General features: G+C 40.7%; 1 protein-coding gene across 4 annotated transcripts in view; it reads right to left on the bottom strand.

The window, feature by feature from the left end:
- MTMR14 (myotubularin related protein 14) overlaps nt 1-20,482 on the bottom strand; it is a 108,581-nt gene that overhangs the window by 55,990 nt on the left and 32,109 nt on the right. For all 4 annotated transcript variants that reach the window (XM_060766540.2, XM_060766543.2, XM_060766541.2 and 1 more), the window contains exons 9-13: nt 17,742-17,816; nt 10,011-10,077; nt 6,313-6,398; nt 3,303-3,379; nt 1,347-1,383 (exon numbers count right to left, since the gene is read on the bottom strand). In XM_060766540.2, the coding sequence (XP_060622523.2) occupies nt 1,347-1,383; nt 3,303-3,379; nt 6,313-6,398; nt 10,011-10,077; nt 17,742-17,816 (342 nt within the window). The remainder of the gene's footprint in view (nt 1-1,346; nt 1,384-3,302; nt 3,380-6,312; nt 6,399-10,010; nt 10,078-17,741; nt 17,817-20,482) is intronic.

Raw genomic sequence — 20,482 nt, 5'->3', positions numbered from 1 at the left:
CGGTTGATGGGGATGAGAGACAGGGCCTTCTCAGCAGTGGCCCCGCGCCTATGAAACGCCCTCCCTAGAGATATCAGATTGGCCACCTCCCTCTTGTCTTTTAGAAGGAAAATCAAGACCTGGTTATGGGACCAAGCATTTGATCAGTGAGCAGCAAGTGGAAGAACATCACACAACTTATGGCAATGAATTGACCCGGACTGGTTTTTGGATTTCAATTTTAATGGATGTGTCTTAATTAATTGCTTTAATTACTGTTTTAATTTTTAATATTTTGATTGTACTGTGGTTGTTTTTATGATGCTAGCATCGTATGATGCTTTTGTTAGGCCGCCCTGAGTCCCCCTTTGGGGGGAGAAGGGCGGGGTAAGAATATAGGAAATAAATAAATAAATAAATAAACACTACAATAAAATGGCTATACAGCCCAGAAAACTCACAGCAACCCAATAATTCCAGTCATGAAAGCCTTCGACAACACACAATGAAAAATTGAGGTGAAAAAGAATACGTTTCTGATCTAATCAATCCTACTGCAGCTACATATGTCTACCTGCAACAAGAAAAATAAACAACAGCTGCCCATAAAACCCCTTCCTGAATATACATAGACAGGAAAACAAAGAGAAAGGGAGAAAGCAAATTAGCTTTCCGCATCAACTTCTCCACCATGTTAAAAAGCATAGATCTATATGTTCAGTCATCAACGCTGAAATTGTAAGAAAGGTAGGAACTGCTGAAGGAAAAATTATCCTTAGGTGCATTTTGTTATCTTTAGACGGCTCAAAAGGTTATTTTTGCTTATGCAAGGCTTATCTGATTTGGTGATTTTCTTTCAGATATGTGTAGTGTCTGTTTGGAATAAAACGCTTGATGAAGTATGTTGAACTGCTCCTTTTAGGGGGGATTACAGAACCCTATCTCAATTTTTTTCTATGTTATTTCAGCCTCTGGTACCAAATAGTCTGTTAGAGAGTTAATGCCCAGAAGCACATTGACTTTATTTGCTGAGATATATCTGTAATTGTAAAGCAACAGTGGAGAAAAGGGACAACTGCCTTCCTGTGTTGATTGTGTACATCCCAGAGGCATCTGCTTGGCCACTGAGAAAGTAGCAGGAGGCTGGATTAGGCGGATTTTCTACTTGATCTAGAGGACTTGCATGTTCAGTTTTATTTGGCAGAAAGTATGGATTTTGTGTACTTATCCGGCTCATATCTCAGGTGCGCATAATACCCATACACCACTGACTCCCTGCCTTTGAAAAGACTACCACAGTACTGTCAGTGAGCCTCAGACCCCACACTACTTGGCATTGCTCCCAGGTTGCCCCAAAGCATACTCACCTCCTCTCCTTTGCTGAGCCGATCCACTAACATGTGACTGCAAGACACAGAAGAACACTCTATATCAGCCAAGGAGTTCCTAATATTGGTTTTCAAGGCATTCACCATAACATTTCTTCAGACGTTATTCAATATGACTCTGCCTCAGGCTCAGATAGATGAAAGCCATTGATTCTCTATTCCTGGGCTAAGTTCCTTCCCCATAGAGGAAAGCAGGACAAATGGAAATACAGAAATGGGAAGAGAGACCTAAGGATAAGGTTAGCCCTCAATTTTCTTTTCCCATAAGCCCCTTAGTCAAAACATCCTAATAATATAAACACTGGGTTTGCTGCTTTGAGTCCCCTTTGGAGCTGCTTTGAGTCTCCTTTAGGGAGATAAAGCGGGGTATAAATAAATATAATAATAATAACAATACTTCACAAAGGGGCTACTACAATATTTCTTCAATTCTAGGATGCCCTTTTTCCTATATAAACATTTCTAAAATGGGCTGCATCTTAGTATTTTTGTTGTTGGTGGTGGTACTGAAATTAGGGTGCATTTTACAATCAATGGCATCTTACAACATGTTATTATCATTTCTTAGTATATGTAAGAGCAATATACACACACATGCAAAACTGCACCTGGAAACCAACTGATTTGTGAAGGAGTGATCTCTCAGTGGCAGCTTTAAATAAAACTTCCTGGTGTGCAACTTTAGGGGGCAGAACGAGACAATCTTGCCTTCCTACCAAGTGTTTGAGCAGGTTGAATAACCTAATATACAAATTGTCAGTTACACCAGCACTTCATCAAGCTTTCCTGACTACAGAAGAAATGACCAACACTGGAGATCTCATCAATGAGAGCATCTATCCACTGTAATCCACTTTAAATGCTATGGCTGCCTCCTGCAGAATTGTGGGGCTTGTAGTTCAGGGAGGGGCCTTTAAACTGCTCAACCAGGGAGGCGCTGGGTCTCACGCAACTATAACCCCCATAATTCTGCAGGGGGCAGCTACAGCATTTAAAATAGATAGATGCTCTAGTGCAGTGTTTCTCAAACTGTGCTATTGTTGTTTTATGATGTTGTTTTATAAATTTTACTGTTTGACAAGTCTTGTCCCCATGTAAGCTTCCCTGAGTCCCTTTGGGGAAATGGCAATAGAATACAAAAAGGAAGTTATTATTTTACTGACAGAAAAACACAGTATGTCACAGCAAATGAGATATATATGCTGGATTTCGAATCACAAAATCACAAGTCAAACACTTGCCAAGCATCTAGGACTGTGTGATGTATTTTTTAATGATGTGCACAGGTCCAAGTAAGGTGGCCTTTTGCAGTTGATAGATCATGATTTTGTCAATGTTTATTGTTTCCAAATGCTGGCTGAGATCTTTTGGCACAGTACCCAGTGTACCAATGACCACTGGGACCACCTGTACTGGTTTATGCCAGAGCCTTTGCAGTTCGATTTTGAGGTCCTGATAATGGCTAAGTTTTTCCTGTTGTTTTTCCTCAATGTGACTGTCACCTGTATGGTGACAACAATAATCCAAACTTTTTTCCTTTCCACAATCGTGATGTCTGGTGTATTGTGTTCCAAAACTTTTGTCAGTCTGGATTCAAAAGTCCCACAGTATTTTGCATGTTCATTTTCCACTACCTTTGCAGGTTTATGATCCCACAATTCCTTTACTACTGACAAGTGGTACTTGTGACATAAGTTGCAATTAATCATTTGGGCCACAGAGTTGTGCTTCTGTTTGTAGTCTGTCTGTGAGAGCTGGAAATGGTCTGACCAAATCATCTCAAAACCTGCTTACAACCTGAATGGGAAAGTACCAGGGAATAACAGCCACTACCAGAAGTTGGCAATACTAGGTAATGTAGACTAAAAGTGTAAATTGGTACAAGAAAGCATCCTATATTTCCGAGTGAAGTAAACTGGTCTTTGGTAGGCTTACCCAAAGAGGAACCAATCGTAGGCCACTGTCAGGTAAAGTATCTCTGAAGGTTCCAAGGATGTGTGGATCAGCCCATCCTAAGGAAGGAAAGATGCTTGATAAACACACCAAGCATTACATATATTCTTTGCCAATTTCTTCCCTGCTGATCAAACACTGCAACTCCCACAAGGCAAAACAGTAAAATCCAGGGTACTGCAAGCAGAGATCTGGTTCTTTAATAATACAAAACCTATCTACAAAGCAAACATTATTTTCAATCCAAAGCTATGCATTTTGCTCGCCATAAAGAAATGAGATCATCCACATTTTAAATCTATCACAAAAGGTGGTTTCTCATGTGTTACCAATGGAAAATGTTTTGAATGTTTGTACAATTTTGTGTCGCACTATTCACAATAATTTTGAAAATAACAACAACAACAGCAGCAGCAGCAGCAGCAGCACTGGTTCTACTACAAAAACAAAACAAAAACAAAAAGGATATTTCTAGTCCTCATACTTTGCCTTGGCATGTGGTGGAGTCTCCTTCTATGGAGATTTTTAAGCAGAGGCTGGATGGCCATCTGTTAAGAGTGCCTTGATTATGTGTTCTTGAATGGCAGAATGAGTTTGAACTACATGGCCCTTGTGATATCTTCCAACTCTTTGATTACTTGAAGATAAAACTCTTAGATTTGCTAACACCCTGATATATATATTTGACACTGAGAAGTGCCCACAACTTGCCTGTGTACGGCTTCTCAGATTTTGCAGTACTCCCTCAGCCAAGAGCTTCTTACTTCATTCCCTGACATCAAAAGTCCTTATCAACTTCTCTAGCAAACTAATTTAACTTGTACAAACAGAATAAAATCAATGCAATGCAATTCTATTTGGCTGAGCACAATTTTTCCCCAGTGCTGAAATCCACCTGGGCTAAAGATGGAAATCGATCTCAAGAGAAAGATGAGAGGAAGCTGATGTTATAGGTCTGCCTGAGCACAAGATTAATACAATGTGCCACAAGGACAACACAGAAATGTGTGTAGAGTCAAAAAGTCAAACACAAATTATGCTAGGTTCTGGGGAAGGACTCTGTGAAAATCAGCCAGTGAATAACAGACATTGCCCAGAAATTAGAAGCTAGAAAGTGCTCTGACCTACAAGAAGCACTGCCTGAATATCAAGCAAAAGGTGGGTGCTAGAAAGTAAAAAAAAATGTTTGATATCAGGATTCTTAGGACTCCTTCCAAAGATTTCCTTAATGTGAAAAACAGATCTCACATTGAATGTTTGCCTTGTGTCTCTCTATATGCTGTTATCCGCCCTGAGTCCCCTCAGGGGCATAGGGCAGAATACAAATAAAGTATTGTATTGTATTGTATTTATTTATTTACTATATTTGTATATCGCTCTTCTCAGCCCTCAGGGCGACTCAGAGCGGTTAACAAAGCAAATACAATACTTAAACATGATAAAAACAGTTAAAACAAGTTAAAAGAATAACATTATAACAATCAATAAACATCATAACATCTCATCTTGTTTCATCTCATCTCTCTATAACTCTGCCTGGCCTATTGGCCTTTGGGGAATAATCTGTACAAATATAAAGCAGCATTAATTTGAGAAGGGGGGGGGGGGTTGGAGGGAATTTTTTTTCCATCACAGAGGCTGCAACAAATGTTCAGTCTTACCTCCCTGACTCTTTGGAACTCCACCTATAGCAGTGTTTCTCAACCTGGAGGTCAGGACCCTGGGGGGAGGGGGGAGGGTTACAGGGGGTTTCAGAGGGGTTGCCAAACACCACCAGAAAATATATATTTCTGATAGTCTTAGGAACGCCTTTGGCAGTGAAGGCTCAAGATCTAGCCACCTGTCCTTCTCTTCCTTTTTGGAAACAGATGGTGAATCCTCCCATCAAGAACCCTGCTCTGCTGTGATTGTCCAGCCTCTCAGACTCCAAGTGGGAAGGAAAAGCAGGCATGCTCAGTGCATGGTGTGCATGTGCAGGAGAAGAAGAGTGTGCGAGGCTGGAGGGAGGCCCGTGCCAGCGAGTCCCTTCAAGGCATGGAGGTTTTGTGTGGGAAGTTTGACCCAATTCTATCATTTGTGGGGTTAAGTATATTCTTTGATTATAGGTGAACTTTAATCCCAGCACCTACCACTCCCAGATGTCAAGGTCTATTTTCCCCAAACTCCACCAGTGTTCACATTTGGCATATTGAGGATTCGTGCCAAGTTTGGCCCACATCCATCATTGCTTAAGTCCACAGTGCTCTCTGGATGTAGGTGAACTACAACTCCCAAACTCAAGGTCAATGCCCACCAAACCATTCCAGTATTTTCTGTTGGTCATGGGAGTTCTGTGTGTCAAGTTTGGTTCAATTCCATTACTGGTGGAGTTCAGAATGCTCTTTGATTGTAGGTGAACTATAAATCCCAGCAACTACAATTCCCAAATGACAAAATCAATCTTCCTCCCCCAACCCCACCAGTATTCAAATTTGATCGAGTGAATGAAAATACATTCTGCATATCAGATATTTGCATTACGATTCACAACAATAGCACAATTACAGTTATGAAGTAGCAACGAAAATAATTTTATGGTTGGGGGTCACCACAACATGAGGAACTGTTTTAAGGGGTCGCGCCATTAGGAAGGTTGAGAAACACTGACTTATAGGGAGCTTCTGAAGTCAAAGTGTAAGTTTTCAAAAGAGTGCAATGAATATTCTACCAACCCTTCTATCATTCTAAGATGGAAAACAAGATTGAACCACTCTGAAATCTGCCCCCTTCCCCAAACTTTGTAAGCAATACAGAGTCCCATCAACTTTAGATATGGGAGTTGTGTCTCCTGCCAACAGAACCTTGAAACTTCTAAAAATAAATATATGCACAAAGCAGCTGGCAAGGATGAGCAGGAGGGAAGACATACCCTACACCCTGGACACATCCTTCACAGCCCCAGATGCACCCTCACATCTGCCATAGCCAAGCTAAGGCACTTCTAGGTACTCACAGCCCACAGGGAGAGGCGCAGGAGGGAGATGAAGAGCGGCGTCCTGTCCCAGCCGGATATACAGTGTACCAGGAGCCCACTGTCATCTGTGCTGAGCCGGCAGGAAAGGAAAGCAAAAGCAGAGGGAGGAAAAAGAGCTGTGTTACTTGTATGGCATTCAAGATGAAAAGACCCCCACAGGACTGAGGCCTCCCTTAGTCCCCAGGGGACACAATGGCATATGCCAGGCCAGCTGCACAAGGCTGAGCGTTATCCAGGGATAGTAACTGCAAAGCAGAGGAAAACAGAGACTATGCCAATATATTCATCCAGACAGAGAATTAATCACACATTTCATCGGCCTGAGAAGTTAGCATCTATTCCTGAGAATTTGGAAGGCGTTAGTTACAAACAACTAATTATTTCCTTTCTAATGAGTGAGGTATAACTAGATTACAAGTGGAACTTAAATAGATGTAACTTTAACCCTTCTTGTAGTACAATAGTCACTACTTTAAATCATTTTAGAGAACCAGAAAATTAAAAATGGTAACAGGAACATTTTTTTTTTGTCGTGCCAGGAGCGACTTGAGAAACTGCAAGTCGCTTCTGGTGTGAGAGAATTGGCCGTCTGCAAGATTGTTGCCCAGGGGACGCCCGGATGATTTGATGTTTTTATCATCCTTGTGGGAAGCTTCTCTCAGGTGCTCCCTACAGAGAGAGGTCAACCCTCCTGTTTAAGGAGCTCCACTGGCTGCCGTTTATCTTCTGAGCCCAATTTAAGGTGCAGGTGCTTTCCTACAAAGCCCTGAACGGTTTGGGACCAGCCTACATGCATGACCGCATCTCCATCTACAAACCCACGCGTTCATTATGCTCATCTGGAGAGGCCCTGCTTGTGGTCCCGCCTGCGTCACAAATACGTTTGGTGGGGACACGAGACAGGGCCTTTTCCGTGGTGGCCCCCCGTCTCTGGAAAACTCTCCCCAAAGATCTTAGACAGGCCCCTACATTGGCAGTCTTCAGAAAGAATTTGAAGACCTGGCTGTTCCGATGTGCCTTCCCCGATTAGGAAATCTCCAACACCAAGTCCCAGAAGCACTTTATTAGAATTTAAGACTGCCGCACTCTGCACACTGCACTTACCCTATAATATCACCTGTCACATCAGCACTTTTTAATCCTGTACCCTTTACTCTGGCCTGGCCGTTTTATCTTGTTGATGTATTGTTTATTGCTTGTGGTTTTGTTGTTTTAATACTGCTTTAATTTTTTTTTAATTTGCTTTGAGTGTATTGTTGTGTGTGTATTGAGGCCTTGGCCTTTGTAAGCCGCATCGAGTCCTTCAGGAGATGCTAGCGGGGTACAAATAAAGTTTCATAATAATAATAATAATAATAATAATCATGTCCCTGCATGAGGAGCTGGAGCTGATAGAGGGAGCTCATCCGCCTCTCCCCGGATTCGAACCTGCGACCTGTCGGTCTTCTGTCCTGCACAGGGGTTTAACCCACTGCACCACCGGGGGCTCCTACAGGAACAATAAAAATGGCTTTTAGTATTCTCTTAACATGTTTCTATATATGTGATGTTTTAATTGGTTGGTTTTTAATGTTTTAAACTGTTTATTTATTGATGATATGTGCACATATGGCATTAAATTGTTGCCTTTGTAAGGCCGCTCTGAGTCCCCTTCGGGGTATAGAAGGGTGGGATATAAGTGTTGAAAGTAAATAAGTAAGTAAATAAATAAATATGTGTTTTGTATATCACTTGGTAAGCAGGAAAACATTATTATTATTATTAAGATGATGTTGATAAGAAAGAACTATTGTCTGTTGGAGGTAGGTGTGGATGTTTCAATTGGCCACCTTGATTAGCATTTAAAGGCCTAGCAGTTTTCAAGGTGTGGCTTTGTTGAAAGGCGATTAGCTGTCCCTGATTGTTTCTTGTCTGAAGTTCCTCTGTTTTTGAATCCTTTATTTACTATTATGATTTTAGAGGTTTTTTTAATACTGGTAGCCAGATTTTGTTCATTTTCGTGGTTTCTTCCTTTCTGTTGAAATTGTCCACATGCTTGTAGATTTCAATGGCTTCTCTGTGTCGTTGTATTCAGTCAAATTGCATACTGTTTTGATGATATGTAAGTCTATTGATTATATGTAATTCTACTTTGTTAGCCGCCCCAAGTCCCTTTGGGGAAATGGTGGTGGGGTACAAATAAGAGTTTTATTATTTTATTATTATTATGAAATAAAAATAAACAGCATTTTTAAAATTTGCAGGTTTTTCTGCTTCTGCAGGATTCTGCCCTCCCAAATCTCATGAAAGTGGAGGGCCTACTGTATAACTAATTAATTACTCGGCCATCCTTCTTCAGAGCAGAGCTTCCTGCATACTGTTCTTCCACAGGACTCAAGCCAGGGGCAAAGTAACCACCAAAGCAAAATTGGGTATATTCAGTCAATATCTCCCCAAGAGCTCAATATGTAGAGCCAGCACTGAGAGTAATAGATGCCTTGAGGTGGCCTGAGAACTATGAGCAGGAAAGAAGCACATCAGCCAGGGAACTGAGCTCCTATGGGTGCTTGCACCCCTTGAACAGGGGGAGATCTGGTCTGTTCAGTGGTTGGAGGAAAAACAGCTGCTGTAGTAAACTTACTCTTTCTTCACCGTCCCATGGCCATATCTCCCATCATCGGAGGTTGCAACGACCAGCTCAACGCGACTTACTCTATATACCGGGTCCTAGAGAAGTGCACTTGGAAAGTACCAGACGCAGGGCTTTTTCTATTTCTGCCCCTGCCTTGTGGAATTCCTTGCCGCCCTATATGAGAGCCATGCGTGACTTAGGGCCTTTTACTTTAGCACTTAAGACATGGCTTTTCACTAGAGCATTTGGTTTATGTTAATCATTAATTTCTGTATGTATGTATTTTTATCTTTTACAATTTAGCTTGTAAATTGCCTAGAGCATCTCAGATGGGGGGCGATTAATAAGTAATTAAATATGATGATGATGATGATGATGATGATGAACCATGAAAAAAATGGGGAAAACCCCCCTCAGATGCTCAACTTACAAAAACAACATGTCCATATTGATGCATGTGTTTTACACTGTTTTAATGTTTTAATCTGTATTATGATTTTATGTGTACTGATTTGTTGGAAACCGCCTTGAGTCGCCGATTGGCTGAGAAAGGCGGTATACAAATACAGTAAGTAAGTAAATAAATAAATACAAATTTGCATCCAAAACCCTTCAGAAGGTATTGTCTATCAGGATCAACTATACTTCCATAGAAAAAAATGTCTTCACCTACTACCAGCCTTGTGTTTCCAGTACTGTCGATTTTGTCTTTACGAGTTGTTATACAATATTTGTACACGTACCAGCAAGTTATCAAACCTGCACTTCTCATGTTGAGACACAGTTTAACTACTGCTGGCACAGACCACACAATTGATGAGGTTGACTTCCCAGTTGTAAGCATTTGGGTGTGTAGATTGAGCTGTGGATTGAGGTCCCCAAAGAAATCAACCTGAGGCTCACAAAGAAATCCACGTTTGCTGTGCCCAGCTCCAACATTTTAGCCAAGTTTTGTCTTGCTTTCTTTTTTCTTAGAAATAGTTTCTAAGGAGGCTATCCCGCAGGGCAACTCATCCCATTGCCCCTCCACTTCTGTTCTCACTCCACAGCAAGAAGAGAAACTCACCGTCACCATTGATAATGGAGATCAAAAGCTTCAGGTAGTTCTGTGTCTGCTGCACAAGGTCCCAGCTCTGAATGGAAGGAAAAGGGTGGAGAAGTGAAGAGAGAGATGAAGCAGGAGCTGTTGGGTCCCACTGTAACCCTATTCTAAGTGTTCCTTACAAGCATGTCTTCCATTCATTACTTACAACCTGCCATACTATTCCACATTTAGTGCTCCTACAAAGAAGCAGTCAGCAAAGGACTGAAAATTGACAAGAGAGGGAAACTGCAGAGCCACTTGAGCTCTCACAAAAACCAGTCACTCCATGGTTTCCACAGATTTATCCTTTTTCTTTGGAGGCTCTTTCCCCTTTGTTCTGGTGGTTTACTTTTATTGGCAGTCCCATTCAGCTCTGCAACATCCACCTTCATCAAGAGGATCACAAAGGAAAGGACAAGACAGGCTTCTTTCAGTAACAATGCAAGTTTAGAACAAAAAGACTACTTTTGGGCATGGCAGAAGGGAACCAAAAGCTATCTTAATAACAGCTATGGACATGTGGGTTGCAATATTTGAAGTTTCCTGCTTCATCTGGGAAGGATTTTTGGCACAAACTATCACTAAGTGGTTCTAACAAAACCGTATCCGGAAGGAAATTGGGACAGAGGAGAAGGGAACACAGCTTCAATTTCTGATTCATTATTCAACTGTTCAAGGGAATTTGGTTCCATGGAATCACAGGGTGTGTTCAGGACCCCTGAAGTAGAGAAAAATCGTTCTACAATCCAATAGCAAAGCATATTCCGAAAGGCTGATTAAAGCCTATGAATATCCCGCTGGGTTCCGACCCATTTCTGCATGGCCCCCCAAACAGGAAAGCTCAGTCAATGAGTGTTTCACTGCAGAAACAAGGCACAGTACGTGTTCAGGAGATCACTGAGTGAGAGTGGGGAATAGGAGGCAAAAGGAAGACTTTCCTCCCCAGGGAAAAATGCTGTAATTGAAGTGGCGAGGACAGAAGTTTCACGATGATTTTACTTTGTCGTGACCTCTACAAGTTACCTGCCAATCCTTAACAGACATGGGACAGGACTGGTTTTGCAGCCCACGGTTCCCAGCAGGAGAAAGATAGAAGATATTGGTGCCTTCCAAACAAGTGATTATATATTGTTATTGTGGTAATGAAATGCACAATACCTAAAACATTTCATGTATTACTCAGAAATGATTGAAGAAAACTGGAACATATACAATGTTCCCTCGCTACTTTGCTGTTCGCTTTTCATGAACTCGCTGTTTCGCAGTTTTCCTTCCTTGCTACTCATCAGGCCGAGTCCTGGTTTTGCCACAGGGATGCATCCCGGTGAGTAGCGACTGAGCAAGGGAGGGCGGGTGAGCAAGCGAGGGAGGAAAGGTGGTAACAGCGGCAGAAGCATGAGCCTAGAAGAGGTAGTCAGGCTCCTGCTTCTGCCGCCGCCGCTGCGCTTGTCATCCTCGCTCGTTCGCTCACTTGCCCGCCCTCCCTCACTACTCACTGGTGGCAGAACCAGGACTCAGTCTGGTGAGTAGTGAGTGAGGGGAGTGGGGGTGGGTGAGCAAGCGAACAAGAAGGGTGGTAAAGGCAGCAGCAGCTACAGAAGCAGGAACCTGGCTGCCTCTTCAAGGTTCCTGCTTCTGCCACCGCTGCCGCCTTCCCTTGCTCGCTCACTCACCAGGACAGATCGCAGCGGCAGAACCAGGACTCGACCTGGTGAGTGAGCGAGTGATGGAGGAAAGAGCGAGGGAGTGAGTGAAGGAGGGCAGGGAGGGTGGCAAAGCCGGCGGTGGTGGATAATACGGAATGTTGGATAAGCGGAAGTCGGATAACTGGGGATCTACTGTATACAGCATCCCTATTTCGCGGATTTTCACTTTTCGCAGGTGGTTCTGGAACGTAACACCCGCAATCAGTAAGGGAACACTGTACCATTGGGATGTCTTTCAGCAAAAGAGAGCAAAATCATCATTTCCCTTGTGTCTCAAATTTTATTTCACATTTTTCAGCTTGAGCATCCCGCCTCTGAAAAACTAGTGGCTAGAAGCGTTGTGGAATCTTTTTTTTATTATGTTGGAATACTTACCTTTGTGCCTATCTATTTATCTATCTTAGGGAGGTACCCAGGTTTAGAGACAAAATGATGTTTCATGTATACATTAAACAAATAGCATGAATGTAATTTTATACAATATTTTAAATAATCTTGTGCATGAAGCCAAGTTTGTGTATACACTGAATCATCAGAAAGCAAAGGTGCCATCGTCTTAGCCACTATGAAAATAATGTTGGAGTATTTTGGGATTCCAGACAAGACATGCTCAACTTATGGTTCTGATGAAAAAGGACACTCTAGGAAAGCAGAACAGCAGAATGCTATATCTAAAAATTCTATCACAAATGAACAGGTTTATGAATGAAGATGAAGAAAGCAAAACTGTTCACCTTTCAATCCGACAGACTAACATCTCAAGCAACACTTTCTCCTTCCATTTCATTCAGGAAGTTGGAAATTCTGGCCATGAACTATGGATTATTGTCATTTCATGGCTTCAAGCTATTTCTGATTTATGGCAATCCTAATGTGAACCTATCATGGGGTTTTCATGGTGAGATTATTTGTATTCCCGAGAGGCTGATTCTTGCCCAAGATCACCCAGTTGTTTCCTACAGCTGAATAACGATTTGAATCCTGGTTTCCAGAACCATAGTCCAAAGCTAAAACCACTACACCTTGCTAACTCTCATACAGACACCATGATTGCAAACCCCAGAATCCCTTGACACTGCCCAAGCTAGTTGGGATATCTGGAGAGCAAAAGCGTCCCATCACTTATTTATCTATTTACTTGAGTATAAGCCAACCCGAATATAAACTGTGGCACCTAATTTTGCCACAAAAAACCTGGGAAAACATATTGACTCAAATATAAGCCGAGGGTGGGAAATGCAGCAGCTACTGGTAAATTTCAAAATAAAAATAGATACCAATAAAATTAGATTAATTGAGACATCAGTAAGTTAAATGTTTCTGAATATTTACATAAAACTATAATTTAAGATAAGACTGTCCAACTCTAATTAAACTATTATTGTAACATTATTCAATGTAAATGTGCTTACATATTTTTCCAATAATAATAAAGGGAGTAAAATAATAAATGTAATAAAAATAATAATAGAGTAAAATAATGGAAATGTAATAATTATAGTTCTAATAGAATAAAATAATAAATGTAATACCAAATAGAGTAAAATAATAAATGTAATAACAATAGTAAAGAGAAAAATAATAAATGTAATAATAATAATAATTGAGTAAAATAATAGCCAACAACAGAGTAAAATAATAAATAACCTTGACTCAAGTATAAACTGAGGGGGCAAAACTTGGCTTATACTCGAGTATATAGGATAATAATTTTCTAAAGCCATTTTGAAGCACCCTGCTCAGTTCAGTTGGCACATCTTTCCAACACAGTGCTGGAAAGCTAAAGCTTTTTTGATGCCTGTATTATATATCCAGCTCACAATGCTGCTGTTGCGCAGGACTGACAGCATCCTCTGCAATGTATTTTCTGATGGCTTACCTTGAGAAACCAACAAGTCAACATCAACAGCACTCTGATTAGCACTGCATTGTTGAGAACTCACTGTATTCGCCCACTACCATGTCCTGATTTACACCAGGCATTACCACTGCTGAGATTTCCTGGAACAGCCCAGAACAGTAGTATCTGAGAGGCATTGTTGGATATCTGCATTCTAGCAGCTGCTTGCCATTGAGCAGAGCACCAGAGAAAGGGGCCACGGTCAAGCTCAGCTGGAGAGCTTGGATTCTATCTTTTAAGGAGCCTGTACGCTGACACTGGGCTTGTTACGGATCACTGACTTTAAAAAAAATGTTTTTGATTCAACAATTCATATGAAACATCTGAATGATTTTTTCCCCTAGATAAACCTCCATAAGCTGTAGAATCCCTTTTTTCCCATTTCACCATCTTCAAAGGCCCATTTAGTGGGAACTCAGGAAAGGCATTCATTGAGACTCCTTCCAGATGTTGGGATTCCCTCCATTGAGAAGCTGGGATGGCTCCCTCCTTGTTTTTCTTCCATCAAAAGGTGAAAATCTCTATTCCAACAGGTTAGGAACTGCCTGAACGGGCTTTTAATATTGCACCATTGACATTTCTTGGTATATTTTGCTTTAATTCTATCGATTGTTAAAGGGTGTTTAAAAATAACTTTATCTCTATAGTACAGCTCTCATTCCCATGGAACCAATGTCTGCAGTTTTACGTGCTCACATCCAAAAAAATTATTTTCTAGGTCCTCCAGGCAATTTTAGTATGCTTTTATTGAACAGGAGTACCTAGCAAATTCCTAGATCTTCCAGGACAACTCAATTTGGTAACTTCTGGAGGAAATTGTTTATTTCAATAGGGCTTGCTATTATCAAGTTTCCTGTTTTCATGTTGAGTTCAGGACCCCTCATGGATACAGGGATCCTACAGTATTTATTTGTTTTTATCTCTATGAGGTTCAACTTTTGAAAGTTGTTTTGCCTCCCAGTTTGGGGGGAGGGATGAGATATAACTATATAAAAGTTAATATAACTGAGACCAATAACAATACAATACAATACAATACAATATGACACCATTAAATAACATGAAATTGAATAATGAACATGGAATGGCCAGACAATGCTATTGGAAAACTATTTTAACAGTGGTGACTATATGTTTTAATGGTTTTTATAGGTTTTTATATTGTTACGCTGACTGTGTAATCATACTTTTATAAATGTATGGCATTGAATCTGTAACCCGCTTTGAGTTGCCTTAGGGCTGAGAAAGGCAGGTTATAAATGTCACAAATAAATAAATAAATAAGCTTGTAAAACAATAGGTTATTGATAATTACTTTAATACTATGGGTGCAAGGTGTATGGTGAAAGAATGGTAAAGAAAAAAAAATAGCTGATTTCCACACCTCTCTTTCCCTAACACAGCTTCATCAAACTGGATATCCAAGCCAATGATCGTTCGTGCTAATTCATTTCCGTCTATAGTATCTGGAAATTTAAAGGGTAAACCATGCCATAGGCATAAATGAGTTATATTCCCTCTTGCATCAAGTATTAGCATCACTTGGCTGCTGAAGAATCAAAAGAAATGACTGACAGTCTGCTGCAAAGCCACTTTCCAGCAAGGATGTGCTCAAAAATGCAATTAACGGCACACGACGCTTGGCAGAATTGAGGTGAAATTGCAGGGCACCAGCATAACACTACAGGCCAATGCTTTGTCATCAGTAACGTCGATTTTCAGTGCTGCATAAGGAGATACCATCCTCAGTTGTTGCATGTCACAGCATGCTTTTTGAAAAAGTTAAAGAAGAACCCAGCCAGTTTTAATCACAAATTGTAATCTTGTGTCATGTTTAATCTCTGTTCAGTGTATTTTAACATGTATTTTGTAGAAATGTGTTTTAATATGTGTATTTTGTAGAATGTTTTTAGATGACTGTATGTTTTTAGTGGTGTTGTAACCCGTCTTGAGCCATGCGGAAAGGCAGGTAAGAAATAACATATTATTATTATTGTTATTATTATTAGAAACACAACAAGATTAGTACACAGCAAGCAAGATCACTATGCTGACTGTTGTATTGGATCACACGTAGGACACTTCCCAAATGTCTAAGACCATGGGATGCATTGGTGAATAATGTATGCAGATCCTAATAGGGTGGCCTTTTGCAGCTGACAGATGGTAATTTTGTCAGCTTCGATTGTGTTTAACTGCATGCCAGGGTCTTTAGGCACTGCCCCCAGTGTGCTGATCACCACTGGGACCACCTTTACTGGCTTGTGCCAGAGTCTTGACAGTTCAATCTTTAAATTCTCATATCGTGTTGGCTTTTCCAGTTGTTTCTCTTCACTCCTGCTGTCGCCTGGGATTGCAACATTGATGATCCATATTTGGTTTTTTAACACAATCGTGAGGTCAGGAGTATTGTGTTCCAAAACTCTTTGTCAGTCTGAATTCGGAAGTCCCAGAGTGTTCATTTTCTGTAAGTTTTCAGGCTTGTGATCCCACCAGTTCTTTGTCACAGGCAGATGGTATTTGTGGCATAAGTTCCAATGGATCATCTGAACAATGGTATTATGCCTCTGCTTGTAGTCTGTTTGTGCAATCTTCTTGCAGCAGCTGAGGATATGCTCTATTGTTCATCTGCTTCCTTGCAGTGTCTTCACTTGGGATCTGTCGTCGACTTTTGTTCTAATTACTTGTTCTTGGGCTGCAAGAATCAGGCCCTCCATCTCCTTTTTCAAAGTTCCATTTGTGAGCCATATCCATGTTTTTTCCTTGTCAATTACTCAGCTGTACATTTATGAGGGGGGTCTTTTGTTAATAAGGCCACTCTCCCAACAAAGTTATGGGCCCAGTATAGCTCATGGACAAGGACAAAATCCTCTAAGCACAGCAGCTACCTAGCTTTTGTATTCTTTCTGGGCCCCATTTCCCTCAAGAAGGGGCAAAAGGTTGTGATTCTGAGCAACAGGTAGTATAACAAAGGAGCCCAACCTCCCAGCTAAGTTTCCAAATTCATAGTTTGTGGAGTCTGGAGAAGGTAAAGAAGAGGAAAATGTTTTTTAAAGGAAAGGGGTTGGGCAAAAACAAAGATCTTTAAGGACAGCTGGAAAGACTGTTCATGTAAGGAAGAGAAGTAGAGAAGCCTGGGAAAAGTATAGCATTTCCTGCTGCATGGGATTCAAAAGTAAGGAAATGTAGAATAACACAATGGATGAAAAGTGAAAGATCACCAAGTAGTATGAAACACCATTATGTTTTAGTCAATTTCAGAACAGTCACAAAAAGAAAAGTTTACAGAATTTTCTGAAAATTCTCAAGGCCTTCTTTCCAGATTGCTATGCAGAAGGAAGTCATAATACTTTGGAAAGATTAGCTGTTCTTTAATCCTGTAGATTGAGGAAGTAACTTTTAGGCTATAGCTCCCAGAATCCCTTTCTTAGCATGGCAAATGCATCCCAGTCTATAGGTAGCTACAAGACTGTTGGCTTATGTATAGCCTGTCTGGGCTTGTCTCTCCAGTTTCAGGGAAGAACATCTGCATAGTATGTAAAGACGTTAGAGACTGAAGAGGTGACTTTCTACAAGCAATACAGGTGCTGTGCCACTGAATTGCATTCTTCTCCCTAAGTACCACTTTTTCTGACTTTACATCCTGTTTCCATATGCAGAGCATCTTAAGCTCAATTTAGAAAAATAGACACCCTACATATTTCAAAGGGTTTGTTAAAGCTTGGCTGCTTTCTGATGACTTTACATCTTCTGCCCCTATATTTTATGTTTTATAGCACTAAGGGGTCATTACACTTTAATGATGGATGTGAAAATGCTTTAAGCATTGTAAGGTGCTTTGAATATATGTTGCTTTTAGAAAAGTCAATTACAAATTGATGCAATATGCCTCCATGATCCTGCCTCCCAATTACGTAAAACAGTGCTCCTATATAACAACTGAGTATCAGCTGCTGGTGGAACATGGGGAGAGCTATACCATTCGTGTCTCATGTGTGGAGCATGGAAACGTTCCCTTCTTTTTATTACAGCGCCTATAATCTTTTGAACCAGCTTAGCCAACAACAAAAGGAGAAACTAAATGATGATATCAAGTGCTCATCTTACCTGATACTCGCTCCAGTCTATGTTTAATGGCCGTGTGAGAGAGACCGGGATGCTTAATGGAGCATCTACATAATCCTGAAAACAAATACTTAAAATCAGTCATAACTTGTTGGCAAAAAAGGAAAGCTTCAAATGTATTTGAAATTATTAGACTATTTTGCACCTGCATTTAAAACTTCATACAAACTGAAACAGGAAAAAGATGATGGGATTGGAAGAAAGAAGAAAGGAATCTAGTAACATATTTGAGATTTACCGTATATACTTAAGTATAAGCCAACCTGAATATAAGCCGAGGCACCTAATTTCACCACAAAAAAACCTGGGCAAACGTGTTGACTTGAGTATAAGCAGAGGGTGGGAAATGCAGCAGCTACTGGTAAATTTCAAAATAAAAATAGATACCAAAACATTAATTGAAGCATCAGTAGGTTAAATGTTTTTGAATATTTACATAAAACTGTAATTTAAGATAAGACAGTCAAACTCTGATTAAGTTTGTTTTCTGCTGCCCTGAAGACTAGGATGCGGAACAATGGCTTTAAACTACAGGAAAGGAGATTCCACCTGAACATTAGGATCAACTTCCTGCCTCGAGAGCTGCGCAGCAGTGGAACTCTCTGCCCCGGATTGTGGTGGAGGCTCCTTCTTTGGAGGCTTTCAGGCAGTCTGGATGGCCATCTGTCGGGGGTGCTTTGAATGCGATTTTCCTGCTTCTTGACAGGAGGTTGGACTAGATGGCCCATGAGGCCTCTTCCAACTCTATGATTCTATATTTCTTGACCTGTTGTGGTGGCAAATGTTAGTCTGTGCACAGGTATTGATCGTGCGACAATATGAGCCAGTCATTGAAACAAGCCAGGTTTACTTGTAACAAAGGAGGCAGGGTTTCAAGCTTTGGTCTAGGTTATCTGAAGGACTATAAGCTTTTATATACACCGATGAAGTCTTTCTCTCTCTATCCCACTTCCATAAAAAACATAACTGCTGGGATTGCATGAAAGAGCTTTCCCTGTGGCTGCTTGCAGGCACTACAACTTTCTTGGTAGAGAAGCTGAACTGGCTCCCTCCCTTCTTCCTGCCCTCCCATCAGTAGGTAAAAAAAATGTTTATAGAAATGGGATGTTTATAAGAAATGGGGTTTTAATACTGTGATGTACTGTGATTGTTTTTAATGGGTATGTTTTTCAATTGAAAATTCTTCTTCCAAGGTTATACACAGAGGCTGAATGGCAGAAGCTTCTGGACAGATAAAAGGGAGAACATCTTCATTGCAGCACTTGGCTTGATTAGGCAATTTGTTCTCACAAAGGAAGAATGATGGCTGACAATTTAATGGTTGTTACAAAAAGGGATTAGACAATTTAATGAAAGATATAAAGCTATCAGTGACTAAAAGACACGATGCCCATAAGAGACCAAGAAGATCAAAAGCAACATGCCTCTGAATATCATCTGCTGTGGGGAAAAGGGCTATGGTTCTTATGCCCTGTCTGTGGACTGTCCATGTGCACCTGGCAAGTCACTATGGGAACTAAATGCTGGACTAGAAAAACAGCTCTCTTAGTTCTTAAACACTCAGTAGCAAGTGTTAAACTCGTCCTTTGACTATTTCAAGACAATTCGGTTTTGAAGTGTCATTTTTACATTGTAAAAAAAAAACACCAGAGAAACAAAAGGAGGGAAGTGTCATCAAGTAAACCTAAAAATAGCGTAATGATTAAACATGGTGTGGGAATCATGTAGAGCCAAATGGAGAGCTGAGTGTTGAGGCCTGGTCTGAGGAGGAGAAGGAGGAGGACCCTTTGGTGGAGCCTTGTGCTCCTGAATTGGAGCCCACTACTTCTGTAGTGCCTCGGGAAGAAAGTAGTTCTTCCCTGGATGATGGGAATTGCCTTATAGACAGATCTGGTCTTAATGAGGATGTTTCACATGAGACTCTCCCAGAGACTATTCCTGACCATGAGAGAAATGTGAGGGAGGTGGAAGACACCAGGTTGTTGCATAAAACTCAGCATCTTCAATTGTGACAAGATAGTGCCAAGAAGAGGCAATTACAGTTTTCTCAGCATTTGAAAAATAAACAGAGGGATTCCAGGTGTTAGACAGATGTCTCCATAGGGAAAAAATAGGATTCTTAAGCTATCTTCTTCGGCTGCTCTGTGTGAGTACAACGTTGTAATTTCAGGGAAAAGTCACCTTTTCCTTGAGCTCCGTGGTAGGAGATTCTTGCCTTTGTTTCATGTCATGTATCGCTGTTCATGCTCGGGGACTCTTGTTTGGATACAGTTCTTTGTTTAACTTCTGGGGACTCTGGCTTTATTCTCAGTGCTGAACTTTGTTTATTGATGCATCAAAGAATACTACGACTGTAGAATATACTTGGGAATGACTTTTGAATCCTGTATTTTGGATGTACTTTCGTTTTGACCTATTACATATACCTTGGAATTACTTTTGTTTCTTTTACCTTGGAATGTATTTTTGAAATAGTATTTTCCATAGAACTCTCATTTTTTAGATAAACTTTAAACCAGTGGATTGAATACCTTTTGGCTGAACTATATCTGAGCTAATCAGCTCTTCATTTTGGATAAAATGGTGTCACGCATGTGGCAGGGCAACAACACTGAGCCTGCTCAGTGGCCGAAGAAAGTTAATCAGGATGCAGAGAAGGGAAATTGAATTAGATAGTCTGACAAAATTCTGACACTGTTAGCAGGAACCCTATATGTTGTTAA

This window comes from Anolis sagrei, chromosome 2 (genome assembly GCF_037176765.1).
Source record: "Anolis sagrei isolate rAnoSag1 chromosome 2, rAnoSag1.mat, whole genome shotgun sequence".
NCBI classification, from domain to species: domain Eukaryota; kingdom Metazoa; phylum Chordata; class Lepidosauria; order Squamata; family Dactyloidae; genus Anolis; species Anolis sagrei.
This window is presented reverse-complemented; position numbering and strand designations above follow the sequence as displayed.